The sequence below is a fragment of the Tenrec ecaudatus genome, chromosome 3, assembly GCF_050624435.1.
Source record: "Tenrec ecaudatus isolate mTenEca1 chromosome 3, mTenEca1.hap1, whole genome shotgun sequence".
NCBI lineage: Eukaryota > Metazoa > Chordata > Mammalia > Afrosoricida > Tenrecidae > Tenrec > Tenrec ecaudatus.
In genome coordinates this window covers 84345326-84365431 of record NC_134532.1, presented here as the reverse complement: position 1 = coordinate 84365431, position 20106 = coordinate 84345326, and the positions used below count along the sequence as shown (strand labels likewise).

Below are 20106 nucleotides of genomic sequence, written 5' to 3'. Positions count from 1 at the left end.
AGGGGGTATTGGGCTCAAACTTTTGTATGCCAGATTCATTTTCTATATACCAAAGTGTCCTGGCCGTGAGGCTCATTAAACATTTGAATGAGCTCCAGAGTAGGTTACTGATCTCAGCCTCTGGAAGCTTTTCACTATAGTGAAGAGTCTCAATCATCTGGGATGCTTAAAGGCTGTTTCTTCTTTCAATGGAAGAAATGTATAGGGTTACCTTCACAAGAATAACTTATCCATTCAGCTTCTGTCATTTATAATGTCATAAAGTAGAAAGGGTATTTAGTTCCTGTTGTAAGGATTCAAATATTGTCATTTTAATGAATCATAAAACATTCTTCATCAGACAGTGCCATGATAGAAATACTATCCCAGGACTGAGTATTTTTACATTTTATACATGTATTCTTCTTGTCATTAGTTAATTGGGGCTTTTAAGTGTTCCATACTATTATGTATTACCTCACAGTTTGTTAAAGATTTCCTCAATCTGGGGGGAAATATGCAGCACAAGACTTTCTTATAGGAAACCCATTTCTGGAATTCAGACTGCTAGCACCTCAATAGGACAGAGGAGAACTGCGCTACAGGTTTTCTGGGATGTAGATCTTAACGGTCGCTGTCTGCTACAGCTCTCTTACATGGAGCAGGGGGTGGGTTCAAACAACCGACCTTTCGGCTATCAGCTGAGTACTTCAGCTAGCAGGCATCCTTCAAAAAACACAAAGGCCAAATTATAAGAATATTTGACACAATTTGACAAGTAATTATTTGCCATTATAAACAAATATTCTTAGTGTAATTCAACCATTCAGATAACATATCGAGATCATCACAAAAATAAATACAGTGATTAACTAAAAAATAGAGTTGGAAAAGAATACAATACTCCTTTTCCTCTTATGTCTGAATTTAACTGAAAATAAATAAAACCTTTCATTTATCAAATGACCAGTTCCTTACATGTGCTAGTGCAGAGATAGGAAAAATAAAGTATATTTGGGAAAAGGAAAGAAAGGAAGACTTTCAAATGTCGTTGACAATTCCAAAATAAATACAGAGCACAGGAAAAATCACAGTGACTCAGTGTATTTGACCGATTGTAGCAAGTCTCGAAGGTGCTGTATGGTCATCTTTTTTTTTTTTTTAACAGTAGTGGATATTTTATTAGAGCCCCTGCCTCTAAAAGGCAATCAAATTGAACCATCTTTGGAGAGGATCATCTCAGCCTCACAATTTTATAACATTGACCCCTCCAGTCACAAAGGAATAATGGTTATTCAATATTCAAACTCACTTCTTAAAACTCTCAAGACTAAAGTGGAAGTGACTATAGCTTTGGAAATAATATTCCATTTTCTCTAGTTTGCCTGACAGCACTTCAGATGTGTGGGATTAGCTTCTGAAACGGGGACATCACCTTTCTCCCTTCTAATGTGTTCTGACCTTCAGACTCAGTTCTTACACTTGTCCTATTCAGGGCTGCATCCTGAACTCACCAATCGGTGGAAGGAAGTAAAAAAAACAAAAGGCTGATGATGTTATTCAGAGCCTTACTGAAAGAAGTAGAAGTTTAAATAAAGGCTACAAACATGCAACGCTCGGGATGAATGAAAGAATATCTTTGGAGCTTAAGTTTATTTGTAAGGTATTGAATGTAGTATGTGCCAAATTTCCTGAGAGCTAATGACAACTGCTTCAGCCACTAAATTTATTTTTGTCCGCTCTAAATCAAATGAACTCACAATGCCCGTGCCAATAGCTTTCCCCTGAGTAATCTTTGAACCTAATTAGAAAACATGTTTTCCTGACTATTACATTTATATTAAGAAGGGATTGTTTTTCAGTATATTCATTTTTTAGAAAATTAGTAGATATTTTAGATGTTATTCTTGAATTTCTTTTGCTCAAAGAACTTGAATAATGGTTTCTGATTTGAACTATTAAAAAAGAATCAAAGACATAATTAATAGTCCAACTTATTATATGAAAAATAAAATCATTTATAGGATAACCATATTTCTTGATTTCTCTAAGACAGCACACAATTGGATATTATGTAATTTTTTGATACTGTTCTCTTTCTCTTACAAAAGTATCATTGAATTTGGGCTAAATCTAATTTGTTCACCATCATTATTTGTTCCATTTATTTTCTAAACTTCAATTTTTTTGGTGGCTAGTTATTTAATTTACCAAATAATTTTCAACTCTGTGAAAAAATAGGTTTGAACTAATTTAATCCAAGTCATAATGAGACAGGAAATTCTGAATGAAACCCAGCATTGACGAACCTATAGGGACAGCAAGTAGAATAAGGATTTAGAGAGAGACAGTTCAGACAAGTGGGTTAAAAGGGAGACAGTGTCAATTTGTCTAGGAAGAAAACTGATTATGATAACAATTGTACAATTCTGCCTTATATGATTAATCTATGGAATGATATGATATGTGTATCGACTCTCAATTAATAAAAAAGAAAAATTAATAAAATAAACACATAGGTAAATCTCATTTAATTCTACTAATGTGGACAGAAAACCAAGTATCTATTTGCTTATTGGGCGTTCTCTTTAGCATTTTGGTCAAGTGTGATTCAGTGGTTGTCATGCAGTTCCCTATCAGTTGTTGACAGTTGTCATTGATCAGAGTCCTGGTGAGCAGAAATGACCCTTGAGGTTTTCAAAGCTGTGACCTTTGAGAAGCAGACCTTCCAGTTTGACTTCTGAGGACATTCTGGATGTAAAGCTGTCAATCTTCCCCTACCTAGTCGCCAGGCACTTAACTTTCTGTGACCTACAGACTCCTGGATTCATTAAAAAAGTTCTCAAAAATGGTTAATGACCATGACAATCTTTCTCCACTTTGGCTTTGCATTTTTTCAGAAAATTAATTCTTTTTTAAGGGGCTAGATTTTTGTATTTTTAATTCTCCAGGAAAAGTGAAATTAACCTAGCCAGAAGGTGGCAAACTTTTGAGACAGAAGAGCCAATCTCAAATTGAGACTAATTAATGTATTGTTACAATCAGATTGAATCACTATTATCTGAATAATATCCTTTAAAATTTTCAGTATCACTTCAGAGCCTCAAAGCAACATATGTCTCACAAGCCGCTGTCTGTGACCCTATTGTCCTGGAAATTTCACAGCTTTAAAATATGTAAACCACATAAAACACTTTGCTGTCCATTTTCTCCATTACCTATTGGTTTCAATCTGCTCATATGATTTAGATTTTATTAAATTGAATATATATCAAATTAAAGGTTAATGGGTTTTTCTTCTGAGAAGAAATTTTGTGGACACCTTCAAGTTGTGAGCTTATTGTAAAAGGCGCTGGGAATTCTGTCGTGGCGTTATCGCTGCATGTGAGAGGGCGACGGAATGACACAATTTCTGTCAACACTCAGAAGAACAACTTGGCATGCTGTTGCTAATGAGGCAAAAGAAAATGCAGGTCTATTAAATGAGCATTTATATGGACGATACTTTTAAAAGGTTTACCTCTTTAGCTCCATCTCATAGACACGAATATGTATATAATCAGTTCTCACATACAAAAAATGAAGTAGAGATTGCTTTGTAAATGCTTTTTAAAACCTGATCTCCATGATTTTTAGTTGGTATTAAACTTTTTTTCGCTTAAAACTAGCTTAGCCAATGTCCATAGCAGTCAGTTGAATAGTTATTAAAGATCAAAGCAGCATAGAAGTATTTTAATACGACATGTATCAGGTGCGTGGCAATTGTCTCCAATGATATTTATTTCTCTTGCAACATTGTGCATTTCCTAAACTCCAAAAGTCAGTCTCTTTATCTTAGAGCATTTTTTTTTCTCTCTTCTTCACAGCACGGAAAAGGATATGCTAGTCAATTCTACAGGACTTACCTGAAGCAGCATGATTTGCACAAAGTCGACCAACAAAAGCATCAACTTTTCAACGTCATTATCTTGGCCATCCAGTTAGTTTCTGTGCACCGGAGTAGTAGAGTGCCGGCGGAGTCGTCGTGGCCAGTTATAGGACCTGATTGCTCTCAGCAGGCCTGAGAAATGAGTTGAAATGTGCAGAACTGTAGAAACTTTAGAGGCAACTGATTTTTGTCTCTCCGATCAGTGTGTGCCTGTTTACAGCACTATATATCTTTCTCTCTCCAAATGTCACTGACCCCTTTAGATGTTTATATTCACCACGAGAAGCCAGTCATAAAGATAAAGGAAATTTGTGCATTATAAATGCAATATCACTGTTTTAAACTTGACTGTTTTATATTATTTTTGTGTGATCAAGTGTTCCCCAAACTATTCCAACTTTACAAGAGAGATTGTGATTATGTCCTTTTCACCTGTGGGTTATTAAAAAATGTATTCTCAAGACCCACAAAAATATCAAAGACATTCTGTAGTTTATACACCGTGTTGCAAAGTGTTTACTGTACTATTTCAAAGCTTCTAAATAAATATAAAATATATATATTATATTATATAATTTTCCTAAAATGTGGTACAACTTAGTTGGTTTTTAAATGGCTTCATACAGTCCACATCATATAATAAAGTAAAAGGCAATTCAGGGTCCCAAAGATAAACTTACTGAGAAAGAAAAATCATCATTAATAGTTTCCTTCCAGTCTCATATCCTAGTCAACCCTGTTTTTCCTTGTTTAAAAGAAAATGACGCTCTAAGCTACAAAATTTTGTCAAGAATGAGTACTGAATTTTCAATGCCAAAGATGTAGCTGTCGATGTTATCAGACTGAGCACTGAACATGTACTATCAAACTATCTTACAATCTACATTACTTGGATTCTATTTCTAAGGCTTTGAATTTAGAATCACTTAAAACTTTTATAAAGAATCTATAAATTCACCTGTATTTGTTGTTAGAAAAAGAAAAGAAAACACGCAAAAAAAAGAACACTGGGTGTCTGTACATTTTGTGGTGTAAAGTATGTAATTGAAGATTACTATTTTAAAAAAGTCCTCAATCATATAACTCACACAGAATTTTATTTTACATAGTTTTATGTAGTTTTGTGACTCTTAATTACACATGAATATTAAATGTATTTATAACTCTATATGACTATATAGAGATATATAAATATTTGAACTAAGAAAAGTTATGCGATATAGAGGATCCATACATCTAAGAGAAATTCAATAAATTGGAGATAGAAACATAGTACATTACTCCTTCAATCTTATGTATGAACATTAATAACTTACATGGAGTCTATATTCTATTAATGGGAAAATTCTTCACGAGTCTCAGCCTTGCAAAGTAAAGCTTGTCTTTTATTTTTCTGTCAACAGGTTAATGATTAAATTCAGTGAGGTGTATTTCTCTTTTTTCCCCTTTATTTAATTGCTTACTGGGTGTTGAAACATAATTTAGAGAGGGAAAGATCGAGAACATAGACAATCTTCTTAGCAAAGAACGAAATCAACACAGCTCCCCATTAAAAAGCCTCCAACATAACTTAAAGACCTATTTTGAAATATTTATCCAAATTTTAATTGATCTTATTATGCTCAATAAGTTGAGCTGCAATACGTTACTAAAAATAGACAAAAATATAGTACTTCCAGGTTTAATCTATCTAATATATATCATTTAATTGAGATTTTACTTTAGTTTTGACATTCCAAAGCATAGGTATGTTTATAGGTCCTTAAGGTGACACATAAGTGATATCTTTGTATCACTAAATTCGTTGCTATCAAATCATATATTAATAAGTCATACTCCAATCAACTTATATTTAAAAATAATGTTTGTAACATTCCAATCTTTGGTGGATTCTTATGAAATACATAAAATTAATTGATCATAGTTAATACAGAAAGCACATACATTCCCTAAGTGCATTTTATCAAAGTTTTGGCATTTCTGCATCAGTATTTTGAATGATAGACTATTTTATTAAGATAACGTTTCTATATAATTTAATTGCAAAATAGTCTCTTATAATTGCTTTTTAAACAAGAGAGTGATTTTCTTGTTGAATCAGTGTGCTTTAATTAAAACCTTTCATGCATTCTGCTACAATCCTGGGAAAAAATACACATCCATCTTCCTTATTACAAACCATTGAAAATAAGTTTCTTCCTACTTTACATATAATGTAATGGCTATATTAATTAATTTGATTCAAGTCTGTTTTCTTTAATTATGTAACCCTTCGTGTATGTTGTACATAATGTCCCTGAAGACTAATTATATATTTGTGTAATAGTTACTTTTTAAAATGTCACAGCATCTAGTCATACTTACTTGAATTATAGGACTCAAATTATATCATCATTCTACCATCACCAACCAACTTTTAACAAATTTATGATAAATAACATTATGTAAATAAAATAAATCATTAAGTCATTTATCAATTATCCATTGAATTAAAAAATCAGAAATTACAACAAAATAAGGATTATTTGAGTAAATTGGCAAAACGTTCATTTATAAATGGATTGGAATATAAAACAGATAAATGAAAACATTGTATTCTCAATTTCCACATAGACATTTACTCCTTTAGTGTGCCAAAAATTTTAGAATAGGATTTCTATTTAATCTGGCCATACTAATATCCAACCACCCCTAGATTTTATAGGAGATTGTAATCTCTTATAGCAAAGAAAAGCAATGTCCAGCTTGCTAAAGTCTTTCATTATTTCACAAAAGGATATTCATGATACCTACACCTTTCAAACATGGTCAGTCTTAAAGCAGTGAGAAGCCAACCAATTTTCCTGTGGAAACAATTCATAATGTTTCAAAGGTATGTCAAATGACAATTTTTAGAAATATTACATTCATATGTAACTTTCTAATATTTAACTTGTGAACATAGTTTTGTGAAATAATTTAAAATCAGGTATTTAAACATCACATCAGAATTACGTTACAGGTGTAATGATAACAACATAGATGTTTCATCTTTCTAGGGAAAAATTCGAGGAAATGGTTACTTCATTTAATGAATATACTAAATGCAATGCCTTTATCAAGCATTGCAAATTAAGTGTTATAGTAGAAGATCTAACATTTTTAGTATCCATTTTCCTTTTTTATGTCTTAATAACTTTATGATTGGCATCCAGGTGTCACATAATGCTCCTGTCAATGCTCCTGCTTCTCTTGTAAGGAGGGCAAAGTTATTTGAAGTTTTCTACATGAACTTTAATAATTGTTCATTACTTGTATCATTTTATCTTCCAAAAATAATAACTCAAGTTAAATTGATCTTTCATATAATGATTCAGTGAGCGTGTGGCAAATGTTAACAAAGACAAAGAAAATTATTCATGTTATTGACAAAGAATAATCAGTATTACATTTCACCGCTTTTTTTTTTCTCTCTTCGGTCCGTCTGTTATTTTCTTCTTCCATGTTTCTATGTGTGCTTTTAATACCCAAGGAACTAAAAAATACTTAAACCATTGATATACTTGACAATTTTTTCTGAAAATCTTATATTTTTCATATTGTACTTTCTTGGGTTGTTTAACCTTTTCAATTCTAATTTTGTAGTGGTAAAGGCTTTGCACTTAACATCCTTTTTATTTTCCTTTTTAACAAGGAAAAACAGAAAATGACAAAATTCCATATTTTTATGCCATGGAGTAGTAAAATTATTTTATATATTGTTAGTACTTCAAGGAATAACCCTCCGCTAAGGCAAACAAAATCCTTATCTAGTAATTTGTGAACCTGTTCAGTAGAGTATTTTTTTTCCTTCTAAAACTTGGCATAGGTTTTAGATCATAGCATTCCATTCGAATGCAAGTAGGTGGGTGCCGCCAAGAGTATTGCAGGCAATAATATGTCAAAAATTCTAATACTTTTAGTGTGCATGCTTGTATTTCTAACCGCTGTTATTTTTTAAGTATTTGTAAAATTAGAAATATAACTTTTATTTCATGAAAACGTGTCACATACTTAGTTTGAAGTTTTACACTCCAGATGTTTTTGAGGTGTGGGAAAATAATTGCATAAATAATGCAAAATATGTTAAATTTTCACATAAGGCTCAAAAACTTCTGAATGATAGAAGTCAGATTTCCAGTACATTCATACAACTCAGAGCTGAAAGTAAGCAGGGAATTTCAGCTCTAAACACATTTTTTGAGACAGTTATCTGTGAGTGAAAACAGGGTATTATAACAAAAGATGAGTTTCGATCTTAACTATAGTGTTTGTTACTGTGAATGCTATAATAATACATAAGCAAAATGAGTGTAAATGTAATATATTATTTTATACTGCTGTATACATATGAAATAAATAAAACTAGGATACATATTATGCCATTTTTCCATGCATGGATCTTCCACTGACGCCTGTGGGAGTTTTGAATAAAAATCACTGGCAAAATATGGCCCTATGTTTAAAAGAAAACAATGTGGATTTAGTGACTTTAGTCTTAGTATACCAGGTTTCAGGGGACATCTGTTCATCACTGACTTTTATTTGAAGGAACATATGCCTAATTTTCAAGGATATCACTGTATTTATGGATTCTAAAGGAGATGCTTCCCTATGATTCTTGAGATACCCACGTGAATCTTTAAAACATAATTTTCCATCTGATATGTTTTATTTGCTTTTCTGATTTTTAGTAATCCTGAGCATTCGCAATGATGGATGGATATTGAGGCTGGATTATGATATAAATATTACAGAAATGGTTCCAAACAATTAAAAAAGCATCAATGTTATTTTAAATTCTAGAAAACATTTTTTAAATTGTTGAAAATGCAAGTTAAACACATTCCATATGGGTATCATTTTCCTAAATGCAACTAATTCAACCAGGAAAGTAAAGATGTAATGTTTGGATACATTAGTGAATGAAAAAAAAGGACCAACTATCACCACAAAAACAAAGTAGAAATATCAGGATAAAAAAGGAGGCTAGAATAAGAATATTCTAATGATTTTATAATGGAGAGTAAGGCTCTTGGTTTCAGCATTCCCTTGTAAACATCATCATTACTTAGAACTTCCCTGACTGAATCCTGTAGAAATTTAGGATGTAAAATAGCTCAAAGGAGATAGAAGAGATGTGCGCTTCTTTAACACTCGAGTTGTTATGTAACTGCTTTTCGTGAGTTTAAATTACACATTTCTGGGGAAAGGACCATTTTTAGAAGATAAAACATTTATAGATATTTAAATAAAGTCATTTTTATGGTGAAAAATAATTGGATAAAGCATTCAAGAATAGTGCGTTTTCAGTGAAATAAACCAGTGTACTTGGTTTTCCTGTGTTCTACCACTTACCTCTTAGTTTCAGCCTTTGGGGCGGGGGGGGGGGGGCGTGGTGGTGCGGGGGGCGGGGGGGAATTACCATTGATGTTGCAGTTAAGGTAATCAGTTATTAGCAGTAAAATCAAATAGATTGCGTTCAAAACACTTCTTCTGTTCCTGAAACAAGGGGATGTAAAATGTGTGGCTTCAAGAAACCTACCTTCAAGCAAATTTTAATCTGATATGGAATTAAAATAATTCATAAAAATATATTGAAGAAAAAATTACCAAAAACATCATCAAAATGTCTGCTACAAATCTACTAGTGAGAAATCAATCAAGTGAGTAATCTAGGAATATAATTTAAAAGCAAAAACATGAATGGGATGTTAAAAAATAGTTGAAAAATATTAAAACCTATAATTTCAGGGTAAGTAAATAGCACTTTGTGACAGTTATTTTTTTAGATGTATGTGTGAAATAGGATGTAATGTGAAATATATTTCTTACTGTGACTAATTTCTCCAAATGTTTTACATGTGTTTCAAATTTAAACTTAAAAGTATTTAAATCTAAAGAAAGATGGGAATTATCTTTTCAAAATTTCTTCATTACCAAATCTTAATCTTTACCATTTATAAAATATGTAAAAATATATTCAATTGCATTTTTTGGTGTCTCGTGTGTGTGAGAATTAGGTTGAGTGTGTAAAACACACAGCAGAATGATAACAGATACTGCTAGATCATCTTTATGCTATTTTCCACCATATTCCCACTTTTCTTGGTTAAAAACAATCTAAAAATTCAAATAATTAATCTCAATTTTTTAAGACTTTTATGGAGTTGTATCTAAATAATGCTAACCTCTGACATTAAAGGATTCTCTCTTTAGATACTTACTTACTCAATTGCTCTTCTTGCCTTTTCCTCTCTACTGATCAGTGGTATTCCAAACTCACTGCCATCAAGTCAATGCTGACTCATCGCAAACTCCTCTGAGTTTTGGAGACTCTTTAACTGTTTACTGGAGCAGAAAGCACGGTCTTTCTCCCAAGGATTTGCTGATGGTTTTGAACTGATGACCGGGTGGATAACAGCCCAACACATCACAACTACACAATCAGGGCTCTTTGCTCGTGGTGTAGAATCATGGCTAAAGCACACAGATGGTTAGTTCCTAGACCTTCTTCTCCTTTTGCAACTCACATTGACCCTTATTCCCACGATCGAGAAATATTCATGAGTGATTTGCATGAGAGCATATCTACCTTATACCTTATTCTTTCTTTGACTCCAAGGAATATTTTGAATATACCTCTGTTTACATATGTAAAATGTTTGCATATGTGAAATAATTTTAAATTTTTGGAACATGGCTTTTATATTATTACAATGAAGAATTTGGGTAGAATTCTGCTCTATTGCATTGGAATTTTTAAATAGCCCTTCTCCTCGATTTTTTGAAGTTGTCATTCATTAACTTGGCAGAACTAGTACCCCAGAGTTTGAGCCAGTCAGTAGAAAATTTTCTAAAATTTTATTTTTTCTCCTTAAAAAAGTAGAAAGTCCTACTGTGTTCATGAAACACAGACTACAAATTTACTTGTTAATATAAAATAATCTGTGATAATTTAAGGCCAACTTAATACTTCATAGGGAATATTTATGTGTTGGAAAGGGATTTATTAATCCATGGAGAAGCATCAAATGAGAATATTGTGTAGATGAAATTATTTTTGCTTTATTTTCTCTACTTCTTTTTGAGAGCAATTTATAGCCATTGGACAGCTCCTCATCCCATACATTTGAGTGTAATGAAAAATTAAATAGCACCGCAATCGCCTAATCTATAACACTATTTCCATTCCTTATCACCCACGACTCCCTGCCTTTCAAATTGTGGCTGACTCTTCCTTTGATCAGGAAAAAAGAGAACAATGAGAGTTGGCATGTTGAATTGCACAGGCCGAAAATGCAGAATTTTATACTAAAAGTGTTAGCATTCATGTTCTCAATTATGTTTTCTACTTAATCGAGTGTCATTATGTTTACCCGGAGAGAGAGAGAGAGAGTAAAAGAGAGAGTGAAGGAGTTGAAGAGCAGTAAGAACAGGCATAGGAGATAATCAGATGCAGGAATATATAAAAAGAAAGGATCATCTTGCCTCTGTACAAATCTATATTTTGTGTATTTCTATAAATTAGTTTTCAGAATATTAAAACTCCCTGGCAGAAAGTTATTTTTGATTACCAAAAAGATGACTTGGCATTTTGAAGCATGACATCACTGATCAAATTTGCTTGACCTGGTATGAAAACTGTTTTATTAATTATTATGCTACACAGCACTTGATGAAGATCAGGCACTTCAACCTTCAGTATGGATTACATCTCAATGTAAATTAAGCCAATATCCTAACAACATCATAATAAACAAAGAAATTATTGAAGTTGTAAGGTATTTCATCTTGCTTAGATTCATAATTAATGCTCATGGAAGCAGCATTCAGGAAACCAAAATATGAATTGCAATGGGAAGTCTGCTGTACCAAGATTTTCGACAGCATTCAAGAGCAAGGATATCTCTTTGACGACCAGTGTCCCTGGATCAAGTCATGATCTTATCAATAGTGTCATACACATATGAAAGTAGACTGAAGAGGAAGACCAAAGAAAAATTGATGAATTTGAATTATGGTGTTTGAGAATAGTGTTGAAAATGCTGTGAGTGCAAGACAAACAAACAAATCTGTCTTGAAGTAGTACAATCAGAATGCTCCTTAAAAATGAGGACGGTAAGACTTTGGACATGTTGCTGGGTTATAAATTAGTCTGATGTCCACAGTGGGAGCAATTTCAAACCATCAGCAACTGGGCAGAAAATGATGGGGTTTTCTTCTTCTGTAAGAATGTACAGCTTCTGAAACGTAAGAGACTGTTCTACTCGGTCCAAATAGGATCCCTGAGGGATGGAATTAACCCACTGGCACTCAGTATATTTTAGTTTTGGTTTTATGCTACATAAACAAGGAGACACGACAGTGGTTTTAATAGAAATACTAAGTAAATTTAATTAGAAAGAGAAGTTGAGAGATGAAGCAGCGCTAGGAGAAGTGATAGACACAGAGAATACAATTATTGTCTTCCTGGATTTCTAGCTAAATTCGACAGATTGAGAAGCAGTTATGATTTTAAGTTAATGTATGTGTATGTGTGCATATATACATAAATTAAAACAAAGAGAAAAATAATACAAGCAAATGATAGGCAATTTTAGTTTAATCTGACAATTAATATATTTACGCAGTATATCTTGGGAAGACAGTTAAAAATATATATATATATATTGAATTTAATTGAAAACATATTAAGGTTAAACTATTTCATTAGGATGGCTCCACAGATACTTATTTGTGTTTTTCAAGTGTTGTAAGTTATAAGTGTTGACTTATATGACAATAATTATAGATATTAAAAGGTATTTTAGTGACCCTAATATACTTTTGATTATAGTGGTAAGAATAGGAGGAAAAGGCAACATCATTAAGTGGTCACACAGAAAGCATGTAGCATGTGGCATAGTATTTCATACAATTTTATGACAAACTTGCAAATCAGTGATTATTGGTTATGGGTATTATTTCCCAGGTGGAAAGAAAAACTCAAACTATAAATCAGTTATGGAAAATATATTAGTTATATATAAATTTTAGTATTAGTATAGAGCTCTTTTCTTAAGTATTTTTAAAATCATTTTATTGGGGGCTCTTAAAACATTCCATAAGAGCTCTAAGCATATTCATACATGTGTTACCATCATCATTCCCCAAACATTTTCTACTTGAGCCCTTGGTATAAGCTCCTCTCTTTACGCTTCCCTCCCCCACCCTCCCACCCTCATGAATCCTGGATCAATTATATATTGTTATTATCATTTTGTAAATATTTCAAATAAGTGCACATTAATCCAATGTTATTTTAAATCTCTTACTAGACAACAGATGAACACAATTAATTTATAGACTGGACGAGTAGCAATGGGAGCAGGGGGAGAGAATAATATTGAAAGATATTTGAGAGTAAAAAGATTGTTCTTCCTTACTGATTATGTTGTCAGCTACCTAATGAGAAGGAAGGAGAAATTATAGAAGACCAAATGATTTTGTTTGGTTCAATGGATTATGCTAACTTTAAAAAGATAGATTATCAAAATAAGGGGTAAATGTGCAGGAAGATTTTTTGACTTGTAGAAAGTCTTGCTAATTTTCTGTTTGTCATTTCAGTTTCATTATACCCAAGTGATATCTGAACTGCATTATATGTAGACATTTCCAGAGAACTTTAGATTTTTAACCCTTTGGTCTCTGAATTCTGCTTTATTCTCTGCTCAATAAGTCAGACTTAGTACTGCTGTCCCTCTATATCTTTTCAGCCAACTGATTTTTCATTAATTATGTTTATTTTAAAATAAGAAAATAAGTACTGCATTCCCACTCTCCCCTGAGGGGGGAAATAAGTTTATAAAAATATAATATGACAATGTAAAAACTAAAGACAGTAATGAATATCTTTTTGGATTCGTATTAGGATAAAGTGTTATTCTAACACATACATTATTTGTTCATCTTAATACACCTATCATATTTAAACATCCATATACTAAATATTTAAAAGAGTATTTGTCTTTAGGGAGAACTAGCTCACTGATATGAGAAGCAAACATTTATTATTTAGCATATTTACTTCTTGAAATTTGTAATGTGTTCATGTGCTACTTTTCTTATGCTAAATACATGCTAAAATAAAAGGTGCACAATGTAGAATTTAAATTAAAAACCAATATGTGAATTTTAGCCTAGTGATCTATTTTCAATTTATAAAATGTCATAATTATTTCTTCACTTATAAGTTTTTCTTTAAAAGCAATGTTTTAGGCCATAGTAATGGTTAATGCATAATTTTTCTCTCCTTTTTAAGGGGCATGTGAACATTAACTTTCAACATAATAAGAAAAAAGTCAGGAATATAAGAGAGAATATCATGAGAAAATCGATTCCTAGATTATTGAAAATTTATATATGAGACTCTTGCCAGCACAATATTTTTGTTATAGGTTGGTATGGGGAAATAACCAATAGATTTAAAATTGATTTCACCTTAAAATTAATAATTAAATGTAAAATATAAATAATTCTTTGTTCATTATACATAAAAGTATAGTAATGAAATTTAAGTTTCTCCGGTGTTATTATCAATTTTTTCACTTTTCTATGTAACAAGCTTATTTTTCTCTAGAGCTCTTAAGAATTTCAGATCAATAGTATTAAATCAAATGTTTAATATGTATTATTTATTATGTTTTGTATAAGATACAGCAATGCTTATTCTTTTTAATTATCTCTACTAAGGTTATAATAGTTTATAAAAGAACAAGTTAAAGCCCAAAAGATTTCATTCATCATTAGATTGTTTTATTCCTCATATTACTCAACTTTATGAATTGCGATTGAAATCAATGTCCAAATAGTATCAGGCAACTAGCAGGCTTCAGTAGTTGAGGTCAATTTAATTACACTGTGCAAGACAGAAACTAGGCCATTTGGGTATTGCCTTTGCCACCAGCAATTGACACCTGAGTGTTAATGAGCTGGTAATTAAGAGCTGGCACACACAGACACATTTTGCTGTTTGGGACTAGGATAACCATATGCTGCATAACTTCTGTGTTAAGTACTTTGTTAACTCCGGAATTTACACAATTATGTTTGTGAGATTCCTTTTTTATTTTTTCTTCTCATTTCAGTGTTTCTATGTTAAAAATAAAAGCAATAATTGCAATAAAAATTTCAATAATGGTACTTAATGACTTTTCAAGTTGTGAACATCCAACGAATAGCAAGATTATGTTTGGAGAACAATATAGTTAAAAATATAAACTACAGTATTTGGATAGTTGGATGACTTCCAGTTTTAAACCACATTGGAAAGATTTCAGTTGGAAAATCTGATAATATATTTTTAAGTACCCAAATGAACTTAGCATAAATGCATATTTACATTAAGCTATGTGGTAGAGAGTCTCTAGGAGAGTCCCTTTGATTTTTATTTCTATAATCAAGCCCTTGACTGCCTTGAGTAACTTGAGTTTTCACCCCTTGAATGTACTCTAGATGTAAAAACCCACCTTTCCCCCTTATTTTTCATGTGTTTTCAGTGAAAGTTTGCATTAAGAGATTAAGTTTTCATTTAACAGTTTCTGTAAAATGTTTCCAATAACATTGATTCCTGTTTTTTTTTCATCACTAACAAAACAGGATAATTAAACTTAGAACAATGTACAGATGGATTAAAAGGAAAAACAAATAAAAATACTAATCCACCTTTGATGAAGAGAATATAGTAGAAGTTAGGGGATGTCACTTCATTTGGTAATTAAAAAGGACACCCTTCTTGGGGACCTTCTTGTGTGCTCTCTCATTCTTGTGAGCAGAGGGAAAGCCAGCAGACAGTGCAGGACAGGACCAAGGTCAGTGGATAAACATATAGAGAAGCTTGGAGGAGAGCTCTCAAGTTGAGCGTTCAAGAGAGAGAGTAGCTTCTGCCAACAGCTTGAGTGTAACTATCAGAGGCCTTGGCCAGAGGCACCCAACAAAGTTGTGTCAAGAATTCTGACCCACAATTATGGAGAAAATAAATGTCGTTCATAATTGCTTTGAACATGTTATCAGGAGAGTTCCTGGAAAGGGACTTCATAGATCAGCTAAGAAGAGGAAGACTATGAAATGGATGAACACAGAGGCTGCAACAAGAGGCTCCAATATAGCAATTGTGCTATGTTGTAGGACCAGGCAAGGTTCTCTCCTAATCAGTTCACTATGAATCAAGACTAACTGGATGTCTAACAACAACGTGTCTTGGGATAAGTTGTTATGCATCAACACATAACTAATATACAACTAAATCCTTGTTGTCTGCTACACTGCCAAATACACATTTTCTGTTATAATTGTCTATATATTCACAAACAACATATGTCATACAAATATAACATTTCTTTACTTCTTCAATTTTCAGTTCTGTGTTACTTCTTTTCCCTCCCTTGCTCACCAATATATCCATAACAGTCACTGGATTAACCTTCTATGGGATTATTAAAAAAAGAGAAAAACTTTTCTCATTAGATGAAAAATGTATTAACTTTGCTGAATCTTAGTTGGGGGAATTACTTCCAATTTTCTCCTTTGAAAGAATTTGCTTTTTCCATGGAATCCTCTGTAGGACATATAGCCTTTTATATGCAGATTGGTATAATTACACTTTGAAATAGCTTTGAATTCCCTGTAGCTTAAACTGAGAACATGAAAGGGCAAATGTTATATCGCACTGAAGGATATAAAAGTGCACATACATCAATCCAAAATGAGATATAGAAATGAACAGCTCTTTACACAGTGATGTCAGCTTTTTGACAGATTACTGAAGGATCTATATAACTGCAGAGACTGCTTTGGGTAGCATGAAAATTCTGCCTGGAGATAGCCTTATCAGTTTGTATTTTTTATTTCTTCAATACTAAACGGTGAGTACATGTTAAGTGAAACAAGAGAAATACTCTTTGACAAAAGCCTTAACTCTTCCCCAAAGATGACACCGGGCCCCAAGTGGTATAACAGTACGATCTGATGATGGAACTATGTGCAAAAACTGTCATGCTGGAGATGGCTGCCATGATGAGGAGGTTACATTTGAAGCAGACAATAGAATTCTCACGTGGCAATAGTCACATCCTTAGAGATCTCAGTAACAGACAAGGGTATCCTTTTTTACAGGAAGGGAGTTCATTGTGTTACTGGCAGACACAGCAAGATGATTTAGTGCACCACAATGTTTCTTATCACTAGGAGAAAATTCAAGAGAAACAGACTTTTTGTACATTTAAAACATTAAAATAATAATTATTATTACTCTGGAAAATTGTATGTGACAAAATAATCTTTATATTGAGAGAATATGAACAATTTTAATACTGCAGAATTATCTCCAATGGTTTTAATTTGGTCAATGTACATGTTAGAATTTTTCTTTAAAATAAATTATGCACAATCTATTAAGTTTCTGTCTACTTAAAAGGAATATTCTCTCTTGAAATAAGAATTCAAGATAAATAATTGAATTCCATTACACTGAGATTTATTAATTATGGAAAATAAATATTAAAATTTAAGACAAAAATCTCTTCAATTTTAGTGTTTCCAGAATGTGCATATATTAAGTTGGTGTAATGTAGACAACAAATGTTTTATATATGCATATATGTATGTATATATATGTACACACAAATATACACATTTTGATACAAGTGTTGACTCTAACAGAATTGGCAAGTCATGAATTTAATTATGTATGCAATGTAGGCTAAGAATTCTATCCACTTTGCCACTTTGCAAATCTTTTCAATTATTAAACAGGGCTTTTGGTGGCCATCGTAGTCATGCAAGGATTACTAGTTGCAAAGTGGCAGTTCAAAACCCTCAGCCTCTCTATAGAAGAAAGGTGACCCTCTTGACTGCCATAAGGAGCTTCCGTTTAGGAAACCCACAAAGGCAATTCTACCCTGACCCATATGGTCACCATGAGTCACAACGGACTCAAAGGCAGTGAGTGATTGACCAATTACTAAACTTCAATATATAGAGAAGTAAATAATGATACTCAAGAAGTAATTGAGATTAGCATAATTGTTAATTAGCTCTGATGCCAACATATTATTAAAAATACCTACTTCTCTAATGCTTCATCTAAAAAATAATTGGTAGATATTCAAACATCCAAAAAATTTCCAAGAGCTTAAACATATATTTGAATGTACATATTATTATAGGGGAGAATGATGTGACTTTATACCCTTGCAAACGTTTACATTGGTTCTAAAAGTGATGGCAGTGAAGTTGCATAACTTCTACATAAGTTCAAACTATTGAAATGTTGTTGTTTTTGTTGGTCAGTTCCATCTAGTTGGTTTTGGCCCACAGGGAGGGACCCTGTGCACGACAGGCCTAAATACAGTCAGGTCCTGCACTGTCCTCAGAACTGTTCCTGTGCTTGAACCCATGTTGCAGCCACCGTGTCAGTCCATCTCATCAAGGGCCTTCCTTTTTCTTCTACTTTACCGAGCAAGGTGTCCTTTCCTAGGGATTGGTCACTTCTGACAACATGTCCAAGGTATGTAAGGCTAAGTCTGGCCGTCCTTGCCTCTACGAAGCACTCTGGCCTTACTTCTTCAAAGATAGATTAGTTTTCCTTCTAACAATTCATGGTACTTTCAATATTGTTCTCCAGCACCACAATTCAAATGTTGTCAGGGGAAGCCAGCCCCGAACACATCATTACGGGTCCGGTAGGTACAATTGTACAGCGATAATAAGTAAAGATCATAATACAGTTATAGAGAGCATGAGAGAAAGAAGTATTGAAATAAATGGGAGTCAGACACGTTTCATGGTAGCCTGCTCACCTCTGCCCCGCATGATGGTCCACGTGGAGGGAGAGAGAGAGTTTAATGGTAGCCCCGGCCCCCTTTTATATTCTCTGGGGACATGCAAGCCCCCTAATTACAGGTGAGGACATACGTCACAGGAAGGGGCTGTACTATAGGTAATACAGTAATCAGAAGGGGTGGTCTAGGGACATACACGCAATAGGAAGTGGAAGGATTGGGGGTATATATGTGACAAGATGGATGGACCCTAGCTTCAAGATGGCGGCCTAACCTTGATCATCCTTGGGCAGGTTTGACCTTTCTGGGGTCTCCTACAAGGAAACAGACAACTACTATCCTTATCAGAAGGGAGTGGGCCCTATTTTTTGTGGAATAAACAGTGGTGACTACTTGCTCTAGATGGTTGATAGCTCTCAGGGAGAATAACTCCTGACCTACTTCTGATGACCTCCAAGTATAGTCATTCCCAAGCAGCTGTCTAGCATATATTTGGGGGAGACAGCTTGGGAGAAATCCTTCTGTATCCCACAAAATGCATCAATTCTTCTTCACTCTTCTTTTTTCAAAGTCCACCTTTCACATGTATATGAAGCAACTGAAAATGCCATGGCTTGAGTCAGCCATGAATTTGTCCTCAAAGTAACATCCTCTCTCTAAAGAGGTCTTACGCAGCAGATTTACTTAATACAATTTGTCGCTTGGTCTCTTGATTGCTACTTCCAAGTGAGCATTGATTGTGAATCCAAGCAAGACAAAATCCTTGACAATTTCAACCTTGTCTCCACTTACCATGATGTATTTAATTGGGAGGATTTTCATCTGCTTTACATCAAGTTGTCATCCCTAATAAAGGCTGAAATCTTTGATATTCATTAGCAAGACTTCAAGTCCTCCTCACTTACAGCAAGCAAGGTAAAAAATAGTTAAGTATGCATTAGTCTTGGATTTACCAATATGATATAGATAGCAAGTTCTACTCAAAACCCTGGGATAATCAAGCTCAAGGTATGGAAGTCAGCCCTGGAATTCAAGGTAACTATTTTGGAGGGCTCCATGGAGGTAATGCTGATGGATATTCTCAAGAGTTCAACACAGGGGTTTATTATGAAGATCAGTTATGAAGGATAGAAAACTTGAGTCCCATCGGACTGTCCACCCAGAGCAGTGAGAGGGGTCAGTGGGGGGCATGAGCATGCAGCCCCAGGTTAGCAGCATCCAGTGTATCCAGTGAAAGGACAGAAGACAAAGGACAGAAGACAAAGCAGGGGTGGAAGGCAACATTGAGGAGTCCTCACGCCATGAGAGGATACTGGCAGGAGTGTCCCTCTTCTAGGTCTTCTTCTCCCTGGACTATGT

General features: G+C 33.4%; 1 protein-coding gene across 1 annotated transcript in view; it reads left to right on the top strand.

The window, feature by feature from the left end:
- The window catches only part of PCDH10 (protocadherin 10), a 46616-nt gene extending 42232 nt beyond the window's left edge, over positions 1-4384 (top strand). Inside the window, exon 5 of the mRNA XM_075544817.1 lies at positions 3846-4384. Within this exon, the coding sequence (XP_075400932.1) occupies positions 3846-3865 (20 nt within the window). The 3' untranslated portion in view covers positions 3866-4384. The remainder of the gene's footprint in view (positions 1-3845) is intronic.
- Positions 4385-20106: the final 15722 nt, after the last annotated feature.